The 18027-nt window shown below is 43.8% G+C and overlaps 1 protein-coding gene across 2 annotated transcripts in view; it reads right to left on the reverse strand.

Annotated features, from left to right (window-relative positions):
* grid1b (glutamate receptor, ionotropic, delta 1b) overlaps window positions 1-17463 on the reverse strand; it is a 400673-nt gene extending 383210 nt beyond the window's left edge. For both annotated transcript variants that reach the window (XM_031798901.1, XM_020454314.2), the window contains exons 1-2: window positions 17089-17463; window positions 13745-13900 (exon numbers count right to left, since the gene is read on the reverse strand). In XM_031798901.1, the coding sequence (XP_031654761.1) occupies window positions 13745-13900; window positions 17089-17170 (238 nt within the window). In that variant the 5' untranslated portion in view covers window positions 17171-17463. The remainder of the gene's footprint in view (window positions 1-13744; window positions 13901-17088) is intronic.
* Window positions 17464-18027: the final 564 nt, after the last annotated feature.

Consider the following 18027-nt stretch of genomic DNA (forward strand, 5'->3'; position numbering starts at 1 on the left):
CTCTTTGAGTACATTTTCATTGTCTAAATAAAAGGGAAAGAGTACATTTACAACATGTCCCAGTATTAGATGACAGGCAGCTGTTCTATGTCATGACTCAAAGTCTTAACAGTGCACCCGCATGATCAGCAATGAGCAATGGGTACTTTACACAAGTGTTTTTACATGGGTAAGTGTGATTTTTAAAACGTTTCGATCTATCAGCTATGATGGACATTAACATTGACAGCAGTTGATTTAGACTAAATTGTGCCACTAGTGTCTGGTGGTTAAAACAACACAGCGAGAGCGGTCTTAACTACGATATATTACATTACCTGATCCATCATTCATCCCTCACTGCTTCCATCCGAGTGTTACCGCTGCTTCCATCCGAGTGTTACCGCTGCTTCCATCCGAGTGTTACCGCTGCTTCCCTCCGAGTGTTACCGCTGCTTCCCTCCGAGTGTTACCGCTGCTTCCCTCCGAGTGTTACCGCTGCTTCCATCCGAGTGTTACCGCTGCTTCCCTCCGAGTGTTACCGCTGCTTCCCTCCGAGTGTTACCGCTGCTTCCCTCCGAGTGTTACCGCTGCTTCCCTCCGAGTGTTACCGCTGCTTCCCTCCGAGTGTTACCGCTGCTTCCCTCCGAGTGTTACCGCTGCTTCCCTCCGAGTGTTACCGCTGCTTCCCTCCGAGTGTTACCGCTGCTTCCCTCCGAGTGTTACCGCTGCTTCCATCCGAGTGTTACCGCTGCTTCCATCCGAGTGTTACCGCTGCTTCCATCCGAGTGTTACCGCTGCTTCCATCCGAGTGTTACCGCTGCTTCCATCCGAGTGTTACCGCTGCTTCCATCCGAGTGTTACCACTGCTTCCATCCGAGTGTTACCTCTGCTTCCATCCGAGTGTTACCGCTGCTTCCATCCGAGTGTTACCGCTGCTTCCCTCCGAGTGTTACCGCTGCTTCCATCCGAGTGTTACCGCTGCTTCCCTCCGAGTGTTACCGCTGCTTCCATCCGAGTGTTACCTCTGCTTCCCTATTCCCTGGTGGCAGGATAGTAGTTCCATTCCACAGCCACTAGAAATATTTAATAAAACATGATAGGAGTTTTAGATGCCCGAATTAACGAGTGGGCGATTTGGAGGGCTTCATAACGGAAGCTGGTAAAAACTGACCCCACTTTGCTGATTACAGCAGGCTACCACTCCGCTACCGAATTATAGATCTCTGGAAGTCAGGACCTGCTAGATTAATAATAAACAACTCTGGAAAAGAACTACTGCAAAAATATTTTTTCTTGGGGAATGAAAGGTGCTAATATATTGGCTAATAAAATTATATGGATATACTGCGAGGCTAATTGTCACCCCTGTTTTTCAATTTTCACCTGAAATGACATACTCAAGTCTATGTCTTGGGAAATGTTCTTGTTACTTACAACCTCATGCTAATCGCATTAGCCAAGGTTAGCTCAACTATCCCATTGAAGTGACACCGATCCCAAAGGAGGTTTTAACTGCCTTAAATGGGAAAATAATAACAACCCTGAAGAATCACATCGACTCCTTTAAGTGCTGAGATACTTTCCAAACATGGCATATTTTGTATCCATGCAAAAAAATCTATTCCTGGCAAGATTAAGCATGAGATTTACATGAGAGGATACACTAAACGTTTCCTCAGACCATGCACAGACCAGCTGGCTGGTGTTTACGGACATTTTCAATCTCTCCCTGTCCCAGTCTGCTGTCCCCACTTGCTTCAAGATGTCCACCATTGTTCCTGTACCCAAGAAAACAAAGGTAACTGAACTAAATGACTATCGCCCCTTAGCACTCACTTCTGTCACCATGAAATGCTTTGAGAGGCTAGTTAAGGATCATATCACCTCTGTCTTACCTGACTCCCTAGACCCACTTCAATTTGCTTTAACGCCCCAATAGATCCACAGATGATGCAATCGCCAACGCACTGCACACTACCACATCCCATCTTGACAAGAGGAATACCTACGTTAGAATGCTGTTCATTGACTATACCTCAGCCTTCAACACCATAGTACCCTCTAAGCTCATCATTAAGCTTGATGCCCTGGATCTGATCCCCGCCCTGTGCAACTAGGTCTTGACACTTCCTGATGGGCCACCCCCAGGTGGTGAAGGTAGGAAACAAAACCTCCACTTCGCTGATCCTCAACACATGGGCCCCACAAGGGTGTATGCTCAGCCCCCTCCTGTACTCCCTGTTCACCCATTACTGCGTGGCCATGCACGCCTCCAACTCAACCATCAAGTTTCCAGACGACACAACAGTAGTAGGTCTGATTACCAACAATGATGAGGCAGCCTACATGGAGGAGGTGAGAGCCCTGGTGAGGTGAGGCCAGAAAAATCTAATTTACACAATGATGGATACAAAATGAAGCAGCTGATCGTGGACTTCAGGAAACAGCAGAGGGAGTACGCCCCTATCCACATCAATGGGACCATTGTGGAGAAGGTGGAAAGCTTCAAGTTCCTCGGTGTACACATCACTGACAATCTGAATTGGTCCACCCACACAGACAAAACTCAAGTACTGGTTAGTTGAGGTAGGGGTGAAGTGAATATGCATAGATAATAAACACTGAGTAGCAGCAGTGTACAAAAGGGAGGGCGGGTCAATGTAAATTGTCCGGTGGCCATTTGATTAATTGTTCAGCAGTCTTATGGCTTGGGGGTAGAAGCTGTTAAGGAGCATTTTGGTCCTAGCCTTGGCACTCCAGTACCGCTTGCCGTGCAGTAGCAGAGAAAACTGTTTAGAACTTGGGTGACTGGAGTCTCTTACAATTTTATGGGCTTTCCTCTGACACCGCCTACTGTAGAGGTCCTGGATGGCAGGAAGCTTAGCCCCAGTGATGTACTGGGCCGTAGGCACTACGCTATGTAGCGCCTTACGGTCAGATGCCGAGCAGTTGCCATACCAGGCGGTGATGCAACCGGTCAGGATGCTCTTGATGGTGCAGCTGTAGAACCTTTGAGGATCTGGGGACCCATGCCAAATCTTTTCAGTCTCCTGAGGGGGAAAAGGTTTTGTCTTGCCCTCTTCATGACTGTCTTGGTATGTTTGGACCATGTTAGTTTGTTGGTGATGTGGACACCAAGGAACTCTCAACTCTTGACCCGCTCCACTGCAGCCCCGTCGGTGTTAATGGGGGCTTGTTCGGCCCGCCTTTTCCTGTATTCCACGATCAGCTCCTTTGTCTTGCTCACATTGAGGGAGAGGTTGTTGTCCTTGCACCACACTGTTCTCTGTCATCCTCCCTATAGGCCATCTCATCGATGTCGGTGATCAAGCCTACCACTTTTGTATCATCAGCAAACTTAATGATGGTGTTGGTGTCGTGTTTCGCCACGCAGTCATGGATGAACAGGGAATACAGGAGGGGACTAACTACACACCCCTGAGGGGCCCCTGTGTTAAGGATCAGCGTGGCAGACATGTTGTTGCCTACTCTTATCACCTTGGGGCGCCCCGTCAGGAAGGCCAGGATCCAGTTGCAGAGGGAGGTGTTTAGTTCCAGAGTCATTAGCTTGGTGATGAGCTTTGTGGGCACTATGTTGTTGAACACTGAGCTGTAGTCAATGAACAGCACTCTCACCAGGTGAGAAAGGGCAGTGTGGAGTGCGATTGAGATTGCGTCATCTGTGGATCTGTTGGGGCGGTATGTGAATTGGAGTGGGTCTAGGGTGTCCGGGAGGATGCTGTTGATGTGAGCCATGACCAGCCTTTCAAAGCAGTTCATGGCTACCAATGTGAGTGCCATGGGGCAGCAATATTTTAGGCAGGTTATCTTCGCTTCCTTGGGCACAGGGACTATGGTGGTCTGCTTGAAACATGTAGGTATTACAGACTCGGTCAGGGAGAGGTTGAAAATGTAATTGAAGACACTTGACAGTTGGTCCACGCATGCTTTGAGTACACGTCCTGGTAATCCGTCTGGCCCAGCGGCTTTGTGAATGTTGACCTGTTTAAAGGTTTTGTTCACATCGGCTACCGAGAGCGTTATCACACAGTCAACCAGAACAGCTGGTGCTCTTGTGCATGCTTCAGTGTTGCTTGCCTCGAAGCGAGCATGAAAAGCATTTAGCTCGTCTGGTAGGCTCGCAGCACTGGGCAGCTCGTTTCTGGGTTTCCCTTTGTAATCAGTAATAGTTTTCAAGCCCTGCCACATACGACGAGCGTCAGAGGCGGTGTAATAGGATTCAATCTTAATCCTGTATTGACCCTTTGCTTGTTTGATGGTTCATCTGAGGACATGCAGGATTTCTTATAAGCGTCCGGATTAGTCCCCCGCTCCTGGAAAGCATCAGCTCTAGCATTTAGCTTGATGCAGATGTTGCCTGTAATCCATGGCTTCTGGTTGGGATATGTACATACAGTCACTGTGGGGAAGACTTTGTCGATGCACTTATTGATGAAGCCGATGACTGAGGTGTTGTACTCTTCAATGCCATTGGATGAATCCCGGAAACATATTCCAGTCTGTGCTAGCAAAACAGTTCCGTATTGAGCAAGTCACTGGTACTTCCTGCTTTAGTTTTTGCTTGTAAGCAGGAAAGGTGGTCTAGGATTGTTTTTTTCTGGTTGCACATGTGACATGCTGGTAAAACTTTGGTAAAACTGATTTTTGGCTGACAGTGTGGTGAAGAACCTCCGTAGGTTGAAGAAATTTAGCTTGGCCCCTAAGACTCTCAAAAACTTTTACAGATGCACAATTGAGATCATCCTGTCGGGCTGTATCACCGGCCTTGTACGAAAACTGCACCGCCCACAACTGCAGCGCTCTCCAGAGGGGGGTACGGTTTGCCCAACACATCACCAAGGGTGATGCTTGCCCTCCAGGATACCGACAGCACCCGATGTCCCAGGAAGGCCAAAAATATAATCAACCACCCGAGCCACGGCCTGTTCATCCCACTATCATCCTTCCAGGTGCATCAAACCTGGGACTGAGAGACTGAAAAACTGCTTCTATGTCAAGGCCAACAGACTGTTAAATAGCCATCAACCCTGCACCTTAGAGGTTGCTGCCCTATATACAAAGACATGGAATCACTGGCCACTTTAATAATGGAACACTAGTCACTTTAATAATGTTAACATACTGCTTTACTCATCTCATATGTATATACTGTATTCTATTCTACTGTATTTAGTCAAAGCCACTCTGACATTGATCGTCCTAATATTTATATATTTCTTAATTCCCTTCTTGTACTTTTAGATTTGTGTATTGTTGTGAATTGTTAGATACTACTGCACTGTTGGAGATAGGAACACAAGCATTTCGCTACACACGCAATAGCATTTGCTAAATATGTGTATGTGACTAATACAATTTGATTTGATTTGAATCATTTAGCAGACACTCTTATCCAGAACGACTTACAATAGTGAATGCATACATTTTCTTACTTTTTCGGTACTGGTCCCCGGTGGGAATCAAACCCTCAACGATGGCGTTGAGCAAGCGCTATGCTCTACCAACTGAGGCCCTCTTACAGTCGCCTTTGCATTTCCACACTGTGGTCCGCAGTGGCTAAGAGCAGAGCGTCGTGGGGCGGCAGGTTGGCGCCAAGGTGAAGTACACTCAATAATAGACATTTCCCCTCTTGGAGAGTGGTGGCCCATGCTCTCATAACTCCAGTTGTGACTAGCTGTTATCACTACAGCCAGACCTTAACCCTGCTGTGGTTTAAAACGACTCTCCTTCCACCTCGGTCACTACTAGCTACATGGTGCAGAAAGGAGAAAAAAACTCTCAAGGGAAATTGGCTCAGTTCCATTTTCAAATGTTATATGCTTTATTGGGAACCAGCTTCTTCTCTGCTTGATCCACTTCACCCTACTTGATCCACTTCACCCTACTTGCTTGAGAAGTTGCAAGTTAATCCTACAAGTCTGGCTCAATGCTTTAGCAGGAAGTACAATAGCACTGAATCTCTGTTCATCTCTGCTATACTAAAACATGAGAGATTGCCTACGGCTGATAGCAAGTGCTAGATGATGGCCTAGTCGGCAGTATCCAACAGACATGCAGTCAATGGGTGCCTATCATGTGAGCAGATCAGCACAGAGAGAGAGAGAGCAATGGAGCGAGACAGAAGTTAAGCGAATGAACAAAGCGTGCCGTGGGCAGGCACATCAGTGGGACAGAGGATGGTAATTTGTCTGCAAAGGACCGAGCAGCGGGAGCCATCACTCACACCGGAGCCATCACTCACACCGGAGCCATCACTCACACCGGAGCTCTCCATCATTAGATTCCCAGGTGTCTGAAGGTTATTTTATCAGGTAACGGAGAAAAACACACACAACTGTCCTCACGCAACCGGCCTCCGAGCCCAAGCAGCTTGCCAGGCCGCCTGACCGCATTTGAATCAGTGTTTGCATCAGAATGCCGGGATATGAGCAGTAAAGTCCACAAATTAATTATCCCGGATGGCTCCGTTTAAAGCACGGTGCGCAGCTAATGGATGAACTCTCAGAGGCACCCACGGGCAGTATATCTTGCGGAGGCAAAATTGGGCTTGTACTTTTGGATGTTTGTCCCCACTCCAGCTATGCATCTCCTTTCTAAATTGCACCAGTCCAGGAGAAAAAGTCAGGGCGGCACCATGATTAATTCTGCCCAATTGTTTCCTCTGTCATAAAATGGGCGTCTTTCACGCATTGCCAGCCAGCACTGACTGATGCGGGTTCAGGGTTGGAGCTGGCTGACATGAGGGATTCTCTGAGCTCACTGTAGAAACACAACAGAGAGGAAGAGAGGGAGGGAGAGGGAGGAGGAGAGAGGGAGATCAATCTCATCACTTTGTGATCCCAGTGTAACACTATCTCTGGTCCCATTGGAGAAGCTGCACATCGAAGTCGCGAGTCTCTCTACCTTCACGGTGAAAATAAGAGCAGGCTTAAGTCTTCTGTGATGTATTCTTATCAGTCGTATCGATTGTATTGTACATATCCATTGAACTCCAACTGAATAGGTCACTTCCAGGAGAGACGGATGAATGTTCTTCATAAACACTCATCTCATCTGCATGGCCACCAAAAAGGGCATATCAATTAAACGCTTAAAGCCTGGAGAGAAAAGCTTTTTCTGTTTGGTTTTCTAGTGAGATGAATATGCATGTGGTAAATAATGGAACCCAACCAGTGAATGCTGCTCCGACAATGAGGAGAAATGTCTCCGTGAACTATAACAATAATTTGTTCAGCGGAGGATGCCACGGGTAAAATGATTGTTTTAACACTCAAGCAAGCGGTAATGGAGCTGCTGGTCATGATGAAGAAAACGTCATTAGCCTAATTTGTTTGAATTTAAAAATCCATTAAAAAAATGTGTACAGCGAGAGAAAAAAGTTGCGCAAGTATCCAATAAGGACACTTCAGCATCAGAGTCAATAAAAATATCGAACCATTATAAAGCTCGTTGAGATTTCTATTATGAACAGCGCTATATAAGTTCAATAAGTTATTATTATTATGATTATACAAATTGTTCTGTGGTTGGGGATGCTGAGTGTGAGGTTCTAATTCTAATTATTTTTGACCAAACATTTCATAGGTAATGAGAAATGTAATTAGACAAACTTTCAGAAGTCATTCTTGATGCTTATAAACAATAGTTTTATATAGAATAAAAATTAAAGGCTTGCGGTAAAATAATTGCATGTTCCAAGGATGAAAAACAACTCCATCACCATTATTAATGAGCTGCCACTGTCATAAGAAACACTCATGCTTTGTCTTGTATGTGATGTGTTTTCAAACAACCTAAATCAACTTTACTGCAATGAACAACTGTGTGTGTGCGTGCAAGTCGGTACATACATATGTCATGTTTCTCTGCTCTTTTAGGAAATGTCTTCATTGGTGTTGTGAATTATTCTGTATCCATGGGCAACGGGAGGGGTATGGTAACGCATTCTTTCCTTGTCCTCAAGCAACACAATACGGACATCATTAGGGATGAAACACTGCCTAACAGTTACCATGAACAACACATAGGACTATGTGTGCCTCCAGTATCTTCACTTGCATTGGTTATTCACTCCTACAAAACTCCACCAATCATGTTTCTCTAAAATGTTCAATTAAACACAGGGAAACAGCACTGGGCAGAGGGTTTCTTATTAACCTCCTTTCGTATGGGAACAAAACTTAATGGGCACAGGCAGGGGCATCATACACCTATTATTTTAGAGGGGTCACGAAGTATGTGTGGATGGGGAGGAAGGGGGTTGGAGAATTTAGCACTTTTCAAACACCTGAAACAGATTTTTTCCTGTAATCAGGAGCTATAATCATTATGCCTAATTCTAAATCAAATAAGTTATATGTACAGTATATAATTGTCATTTAAATGAGGGTGTCATCTCTATATAGTACATTAACATGCCTAGGATATTACATCCACATTCCAACACAGTTAATGAGATCATGACACACATCATCATCACTACAGGCACATGTCATAATTAAAGCACACATATTCATTGTGGTGCCAGATTATGTTCAAACCAAGTGTTTTTCTGCATAAATAAGCATGCCTCTGTATCTTCCAGGCTGGTGTTTCTATTTTTAAAGCATCTAAATATCTTTCTTTGCGTCTCTGCTAAAATCTAGCTAAAAGATTGAAAGGAATTATAGTGTTATTCAGTTCATTTATGAATTGCTTGTTTTTGTAAAGTCTAGCAAACTTGCCAGCAGGCATGCCAGCTAAGACAGACGAACTTGATTGACAGCCTGAAATGGTTATGAGGTTGGAAGATTGGGAACCTATCTAGCTGGCTAGCTAAAGCCAACTTCATAAAATGTATAGGTGGCTAGTATTACAGAGAAACAACAAAACATTTTGTTTTCATTTATTCCTCAAGAAGGAATCAATAGGCTACATAGCTTAACCAAATGTACAAACATACTTCCTGTGTGTCCTGTCCATCACTGGCAGCTAAATCAAATCAAGCATTATGTGTGTCACTCTACACTCTCTCTTTGCCTGGTCCAGTCAGTGTGCCCACACAATCATGAAGTGGAACGACATTTATTGGATATTTCAAACTTTTTTAACAAATCACAAACTGAAAAATTGGGTGTGCAAAATTATTCAGCCCCTTTACTTTCAGTGCAGCAAACTCTCTCCAGAAGTTCAGTGAGGATCTCTGAATGATCCAATGTTGACCTAAATGACTAATGATGATAAATACAATCCACCTGTGTGTAATCAAGTCTCCGTATAAATGCACCTGCACTGTGATAGTCTCAGAGGTCCGTTAAAAGCACAGAGAGCATCATGAAGAACAAGGAACACACCAGGCAGGTCCGAGATACTGTTGTGAAGAAGTTTAAAGCCGGATTTGGATACAAAAAGATTTCCCAAGCTTTAAACATCCCAAGGAGCACTGTGCAAGCGATAATATTGAAATGGAAGGAGTATCAGACCACTGCAAATCTACCAAGACCTGGCCGTCCCTCTAAACTTTCAGCTCATACAAGGAGAAGACTGATCAGAGATGCAGCCAAGAGGCCCATGATCACTCTGGATGAACTGCAGAGATCTACAGCTGAGGTGGGAGATTCTGTCCATAGGACAACAATCAGTCGTATATTGCACAAATCTGGCCTTTATGGAAGAGTGGCAAGAAGAAAGCCATTTCTTAAAGATATCCATAAAAAGTGTCGTTTAAAGTTTGCCACAAGCCACCTGGGAGACACACCAAACATGTGGAAGAAGGTGCTCTGGTCAGATGAAACCAAAATTGAACTTTTTGGCAACAATGCAAAACGTTATGTTTGGCGTAAAAGCAACACAGCTCATCACCCTGACCATACCATCCCCACTGTCAAACATGGTGGTGGCAGCATCATCGTTTGGGCCTGCTTTTCTTCAGCAGGGACAGGGAAGATGGTTAAAATTGATGGGAAGATGGATGGAGCCAAATACAGGACCATTCTGGAAGAAAACCTGATGGAGTCTGCAAAAGACCTGAGACTGGGACGGAGATTTGTCTTCCAACAAGACAATGATCCAAAACATAAAGCAAAATCTACAATGGAATGGTTCAAAACTAAACATATCCAGGTGTTAGAATGGCCAAGTCAAAGTCCAGACCTGAATCCAATCGAGAATCTGTGGAAAGAATGGAGTCTGCAAAAGACCTGAGACTGGGACGGAGATCTGTCTTCCAACAAGACAATGATCCAAAACATAAAGCAAAATCTACAATGGAATGGTTCAAAAATAAACATATCCAGGTGTTAGAATGGCCAAGTCAAAGTCCAGACCTGAATCCAATCGAGAATCTGTGGAAAGAACTGAAAACTGCTGTTCACAAATGCTCTCCATCCAACCTCACTGAGCTCGAGCTGTTTTGCAAGGAGGAATGGGAAAAATGTTCAGTCTCTCGATGTGCAAAACTGATAGAGACATACCCCAAGCGACTTACAGCTGTAATCGCAGCAAAAGGTGGCGCTACAAAGCATTAACTTAAGGGGCTGAATAATTTTGCACGCCCAATTTTTCCGTTTTTGATTTGTTAAAAAAGTTTGAAATATCCAATAAATGTCGTTCCACTTCATGATTGTGTCCCACTTGTTGTTGATTCTTCACAAAAAAATACAGTTTTATATCTTTATGTTTGAAGCCTGAAATGTGGCAAAAGGTCGCAAAGTTCAAGGGGGGCGAATACTTTCGCAAGGCACTGTAGCTTATGCCTGCCCATTCCATAACCCCAAGAACGTTGACATCAGCAAACCGCTCGCCCACATGACACATACAAGCTGTCTACAGTTGAAACCGGGATTAATCAATGAAGAGCACCCTTCTCCAGCATGCCAGTGGCCATTGAGGGTGAGCATTTGTTCACTGAAGTCGGTTACAACGCCGAACTCCAGTTAGGTCAAGACTCTGGTGAGGACGACGTGCACCTTCTCCAAGATGTTTCTGACAGTTTGTGCAGAAACTCTTCAGCTGTGAAAACCCACAGGTTCATCAGCTGTTCGGGTGGCTCATCTCAGACCATCCCGCAGGTGAAGAAGCCAGATGTGGAGGTCCTGGGCTGGCATGGTTACACATTGTCAGCGGTTTTGAGGCCTGTTCGACATACTGCCAAATTCTCTAAAATGACGTTGGAGGCAGCTTATGGTAGAGAAATTAACATTTAATTATCTGGCAATAGCTCTGGTGGACATTCATGCAGTCAATATGCCAATTGCACACTCCATCAAAACTTGAAACATCTATGGCATTGTGCTGTGTGACAAAACTGCACATTTTAGAGTAGCTTTTTATTGTCCCCAGCACAAGGAATGATCATGCTGTTTAATCATCTTATTTATATACACACCAGTCAGGTGGATGGATTATCTTGGCAAAGGAAAAATACTCAGTAACAGCGATGTAACAAATTTGTGAACAACATTAAAGAGAAATAAGCTTTTTGTGCATATGCATATTGAACATGACTGGGATCTTTTATTTCAGCTCAGGAAACATGGGACCAACAATTGACATGTTGCGTTTATATTTTTGTTTAGTATATTTTCGATAAAATGTGGATTTGAAAAAAAAATCTGGTTAGTAATTAGTTGAACATCTGAAAAAATAGGACAAATCTGAGGGGGCACGTGCCCTTGTGCTCCCTATAGGCATGACGCCTCTGGTGGAGCTAAGCAACAGAGCGTTGTGTTCTAAGTTAGCCAGGGATCTCTCTCCTCCCTCTCCGCAAGACAGGCATCAGATCAGCAGCTCCATGGCCCCCTGGGCGTCTTTTGTTTCTATTGCTCTCTGAGAGCGGATCGGTGTGAATTCCTCCCTCATTACCCATAATCCTCCAAAGAGGGCTGACTATCTGGCGTGGAGGAAAAGGTCAGCGGTGAGTGGGACGTCATCGAGCCGCTCCCTGGCTGTGCCATATTGATCTCCTCTGTCCCTTTGTCATTAATTGAAAAAGCCCAGGGACTCAACTGTGACCAATTAACGGGCTGCCTCTAAAGTAAATGGGAAAAATATGCCATTGTTAGTGTACTCGTGTGCAAAGGCCACGTATACTTACATGCAGTTAGCATAGATTTGCTGAAAGAGATGTATGAAAATAATGAGCAGCATGTCCTTTGTTGCTATTGACCTCCTCTGGAAGGTCACGGAAGGATCACTGACTGAGTTTCGACTTCAATTCAACATCAACGGCTGCCAAAACAAGAAAAGTGTGCATGTACTGTATACGACCTGCACAGACCTCTGGCGAGTAATGATGACATGGTTTACAAGTAATTCTAGAATATCAGAGAAGATCCTTGTACTCAGAAACGTCTGGTGGTCTACGCTTTGTACAGAGCCCAAGGCAAAGGTCAAACATGCTGATTGTGCTAATTCACAGGGGCATTGACCCATTGCTCAACTCTCAGGGGTGGGTGTTAAAGATGCACTATCAAACTTTTGTATAATTTCAACCATTAGTTTTGAAAGTGGTGCTCACGAGCCAAAAGTGGTCCTCGTTTTTTTGTGTCCTACATCATCAAATTGTGTCCTGTGTCATCCATTTCGTATGGTATGTGATGTCCTCCATTTATTTTGCACTTCGTATGATATGTTAGTAATCCAATTCGTGCTATATATAGGCAAGGTAGACTATCATTGTGAATAAGAATTTATTCTTAACTCACTTGCCTCGTTAAATAAAGGTTAAATAAAATTAAAAATTAAAAAATATGTTTCCAATTTGTTGTGCTTAAGATCCTGGAGTGTATCTTTAACTGTAGCTTGGTTGACACAAATGAGCGTGTGAATACACTGTGGATACAGCGTTTAAGTGTGATAGAGCAATGACACATCTCCCTTGTAACACTCCCCTGGCTGATGTCTGTTCAAAGGTCATAGCTTCTTCAACCCAGAAACAGATTTACAGGGCGATTTCAGTGTTATGGGTGTTACATTTGAATGCAAAATCACAACTTTAATGTCTCCGAATGGACAAACGAAATTTAAATGATTCCTATGATTGTGTGTTGTGCCCCTTAGGAGTTCTAAATATTGGAATGTTGGAGATATGAAGCAAATTCGAGGGATTAAGGATATTACATGAAATGGCCACGTATTTTGGAGTGACTGAACATATTAGCTAAAGCCTGTGAGTTTGTAAGTCTTAAGGTCAAAATAAAGATAGGCATTTCGAAGGCAATGCTTGGCTGAACAAAACAAGGACTATTTTTTTAAATATTGTAATTTCCATTACTACTAAAGAGGAAAAACGACTACTATAGATGTTACACCTTCCATTATGGATATTACAGTCTGAAACAGCAACAACAACAAAAAACGTATCTAAATCTACCATCATCATGATCATCACCCATACAACAGTAAGACAAGCAAATTAGGCTACCCTTCTTGAAAGCAGAACGTCTATAGGGGTGTCTGCGTACTGGATGGCAATTATGTAGAAAATTGCTATTGAGTCCTGCTCGACTCAATACTTCCACCTAGCTTTCTATCCACAGAAGACACTGCTGCTGGACTAGTTTGGAGAGCCTTGGTTTAAAAGAGCATCAAAGAGGAACAGATATTCCCCTTAAAAGGACCCTATTCCCATCTTTAAAATATGACTAACTAGCCTACAAACGGCACTAGAGGTAGGTGATGATACTATAAAGTACTAACCAAATATGGCGAAAGGGGAAAGGGAAAACAATGCATTAAAACAATTCAATGGCATCCCACTTACCTTCCTGGACCGCCTGGAAAGGGTTGTTAACCTCGACAAGTTTTATGGAATGTGTGATTTTCTCGCTCTGCAAAATGTCGTCGTTGAGACTGAGGTCTGAGATCGCCAGCTGGAAAACCTCGTCATCCCTCACTGCGTTCTCCTCGAATATGGCACCTGTTGAAAATATGACATTTTCAACATTGCAGTATGTGTAGACGTCCGTTTTCTAAGACTATTGAGGCAGTTGCATTTCAGTTTCAGAGAAATCTCGTTCGCCTGACACTTCTGCCTATGTGTAGCCTAATTAGCCTGGGGCTGGGGCTGGGGACGAGGTTAGTTTCAGAGAAACGATTGAAAAGGTCGAATTTGTAAAAGAAAGGGGTGATATGACATGACATGTTAAATCGCCTTTTCCTGATTTAGGTTTTCAGTGAAGCTTAATTAGCATTATAATGAAATGTTGGCGGATGTACATACACATAGATCATTGAATGGGTGGATGCCAGATCAAGACTTTTCACTTTCCCTGCCCGTCAATGGTGGTTACACGATCCCCAAATTTCAGCACCATGGAGAGCAAGAATGTTGTACCATGTGTCGACCTATATAAACAAACTATCAGCCCCAGCTCCTCTTAGAATATGTACATTAACGAAATATTGTGTCTTGGACCAGATTACCGAAATCTAATCCTTGTTTTTACCATTGTAAAAGGCTGGCCCTGTATCAGTAGTTAGTGGCAATTTCTGCCCACTCATCATCGGCTTCAGTTAGATATGGGCCGGGCTTCACAATATAACTTCGCCCATGCTAGACCTACTACACTATGAAATCCGTTAAGGTTTCACATTATGACCTGGAATTGTTTGTTGATACATTATCAGTCATTTGAAGTTCATTATTGTAAACAGCTTTCAGATGCTATACGATAATGTAGATTAGGATGTATCGTATTGTGCAGGTGTGCAGGTGTTTTGAGCGAATAGCCTGCTTGATGGTTAACTGGTGTGTTCATCATATTTAGCGGGGGATGAGAATGTCGCATCTGCCCATTCTGTTTGCCATTGAGAACCGATTGGATTCCCGGTGTTCGAGCCCGCCTTCCAATGCAGGGCTAGATAATCACCCCGTAAATCCCTCACGTCAGGTGTCCAATTTATGAAACAGACCTATTCCTCTCCTGCTTATGAAACACACTCCTCTTTTAGCAACAATGATAACTTAAGAGGAGAAGAAGAACGAATAGGAGAGTTAAAGGATATAGTGCTAAAGAGGGGGGGGAAACTTGGTTATTTCACGTCGTTCACAACTGACTGTCTCTATTGGTAGCATTTTACGCACAATAACAATAACCCTAAACTGTCTGATATCTGTAGGATAGCCATATCCATTTCACATTAATAGCCTATATACAAAGCTAGGAGGAGTAACCCCCCCCCCCCCCCAAAAAAAATGAAACTGCCACATTCGATAGTGGGCAGTCTTTTGATTGCCAAGTTCGACCCGTCTTTTATTGAGGGCTATCCAGACTTTTTGCGCAGAAGCAGACTGGGCACGGAGACGGGCTATGGAGAAGGACTATTTGAACCTCATGCCTCATGCGTCAAGCATTCTAAATGAGCATCCGTGGTGTTCGAACGTAATGGTGTACCACTCTTCAACTTCCCTCGTTAAGACAATATTTAACAGGAAGTTAATCAGAAAAATAATGAATTGTTTTAACCATGTTCATGTTAAGATTAGCGTAGCCTCGGCTACTCAAGGGTAGGCTAAAGCTTGAAATAGCACGCTCGATAGGTTACTTACTGGCTTTGCACTGCAAGCTTTTCCTGTCAAGATCACCGATACATTGGATTCCAATAGAACAAAATGTGCCAAAAACGCATCACAACCTCAACGGACATTAAATGAACGTTTTGAAAACATTAGAGTAGCCAAATCCAGGTAAAAGCCCTGGTTTCGGGGTAGAGAGGTTGGTGGGGATGACAAAAGTGCAATGGCTACAATATAACTATTCCAATTTGCTTTAGACCGGCTTTGTTAGCTATATGCGGTTGCTATTTATATCTGGGTTAGGCAGACAAAAGTGCAAATGCCATCGATGATAATGTATCCAATACGTGTTTAATTATAAACCCCCGCAATGCTGCCTCTGAAGCTTGATAGTGTCCAAGACAAATAACCTACATGCCTAAGTACTGCAGAATTCTCAAATGTCAAATGCTTCAACTGTTGTCGTGCTTGATGGCTTTATTTCAAGCAATCAACTGGTCACTGCATCACCATTGGTATGCAAAGGTTTTAATGGCCAATTTAAAAATCTGATGTTCCACTGCTAAGGTGTGTATACGTGCGTGCGTGCATGTGTGCGTGTGCGTGTGCGTGTGTGTGTGTGTGTGTGTGTGTGTGTGTGTGTGTGTGTGTGTGTGTGTGTGTGTGTGTGTGTGTGTGTGTGTGTGTGTGTGTGTGTGTGTGTGTGTGCGTGTGTGTGTGTGTTGGTCAAACAAATGGCATTAAACAAATGCCAGTGGCATTACTCAGAAATACAACAATCCAGTCATTCATATTGACCCCTCCCTTCCCCCCACCATCTTCTTCTCTACTGCCGATATTAGTTGTTTCGGTTAAAAATATTTACTCAAGACAGATAAAATACATTGGACAAATCTGAAGTCTTACCCACCCATATTCACCAAACAGGTTACACTGGAATCTATTCTACTGTTGGTTTAGTATTTGTCCCTTTGTCATGTATTTCCTTCACAGGCTTGTATTAACATTTCGCTCACGTTCAATTCAAAGTTCAAGCTATAGATGGGGACCGGGAGGAGAAGGGATAGGCAATCCTTTAAAAACCCACGTTGTGTTACTTCGTCTGATCTAAGCAAATTAGTTAGGTTTTTGTCGTGTGAATAACAATATATTTGTAATATTGTCTTTATCCTCATGATTTATGAAAATACACATTAGCGGTGCACTTTTCTAGGGACTTTCAATCAAGCGTTTGCAAAGCCATTCATATGATATTCTGTATAATAGGCAAGGTAAACTGACAAATTGATCTGACAATGACTGCATGGTTTAGAATTCAAGTTAAGATATTGTAACATTTTCACAGCTCCACTTATGACTACGCTACTGACCAGAACTACAGATCAAGCGTGTAAGATCTTTAGTTCAAACTCGCTCTTCATACAGGCTACTAACACATTCAAGATGCATATCTGTCACCCTTATGCCTTCCCAAATGTGTCTTTCATTTCAACAACAAAAGACTGCACTGTTTTATTCGAAGCCCCGAAGGGGTTTATATCACACGTCCGCGCTTTCATCCCTTTCATCCCCCTGCACAAGCTCCTTACCGATGTGAATGATAGAGTCCGCGCTTGCCACTGAATTGCATTGCAATATCCAAAAGGAAATACATATTATCAGCACTTCCATCTCCGGTTTTGGCTAAAGCAGCTCATCCACGGCCCCTCGTGTGTCAGACCAATCCAAAATAAGCAGCAGTGCGTACACCAGTTGTTCAGATTGCGACTGAATGAAAGCCGAAGAGAAAACTATAAGGAGGGAGGAAAAATGTCCAGGGTTTCCGGGGTATAGAGAATACGTTAGTGGGAAAGGGAGGTGGCGGTTGGGCAGAAAGGCTTTTCGGTAAGTAAGGCTGAGAATCCGGCGCGCTCTCTGTAGCTCTCGCTCTATCCAGCGAGAGTCTGAAACATAACAATCTGCAAACTGCAGAGGAGGGACCCCCCCACAGACACACACACACACACGCACGCGCGCTGTCTCTCGCTAGCTCACTCTCGATTTTCCCGACCCACGTGACTGCAGAGACTCTCTATCTAAACCGCTAAGCTGTCCGGAGAAGGCAGGGAGAGATGGAATCCGAGCAAGCCGGAGACGGGGACGGAGATCAAGACATGCCCTTGAGGCTCCGTCTATCAGCGAATGTACATTACCATGGAAGGTCGGGAACCTGGAAAACCAAAGAATAGCCTACATTAAAAGCACATGGATGGCGCGAAAAGCAGACTTGCATTGCAGTGTAAGTAATCGCACCGGGAGCATAACTTCCAATTTATCGTTTATTGTCATAGAAGATTTTATTTTCAAATGACAAATAGATTGGTGCATGGTAGCCTGTAGCTACGGGGATGCCACAAGCAGCATACTGCGCTGAGGGGTATGTGTATGTGTGTGCGTGTGCGTAAAACCTTTCCACAGCTACAGGTTTGTATAGGGGACCATTTGAAGCGTTGAAAAAATTCACATGTGAAAATTAACTAAATGGCATG

Source organism: Oncorhynchus kisutch, linkage group LG20 (genome assembly GCF_002021735.2).
Source record: "Oncorhynchus kisutch isolate 150728-3 linkage group LG20, Okis_V2, whole genome shotgun sequence".
NCBI lineage: Eukaryota > Metazoa > Chordata > Actinopteri > Salmoniformes > Salmonidae > Oncorhynchus > Oncorhynchus kisutch.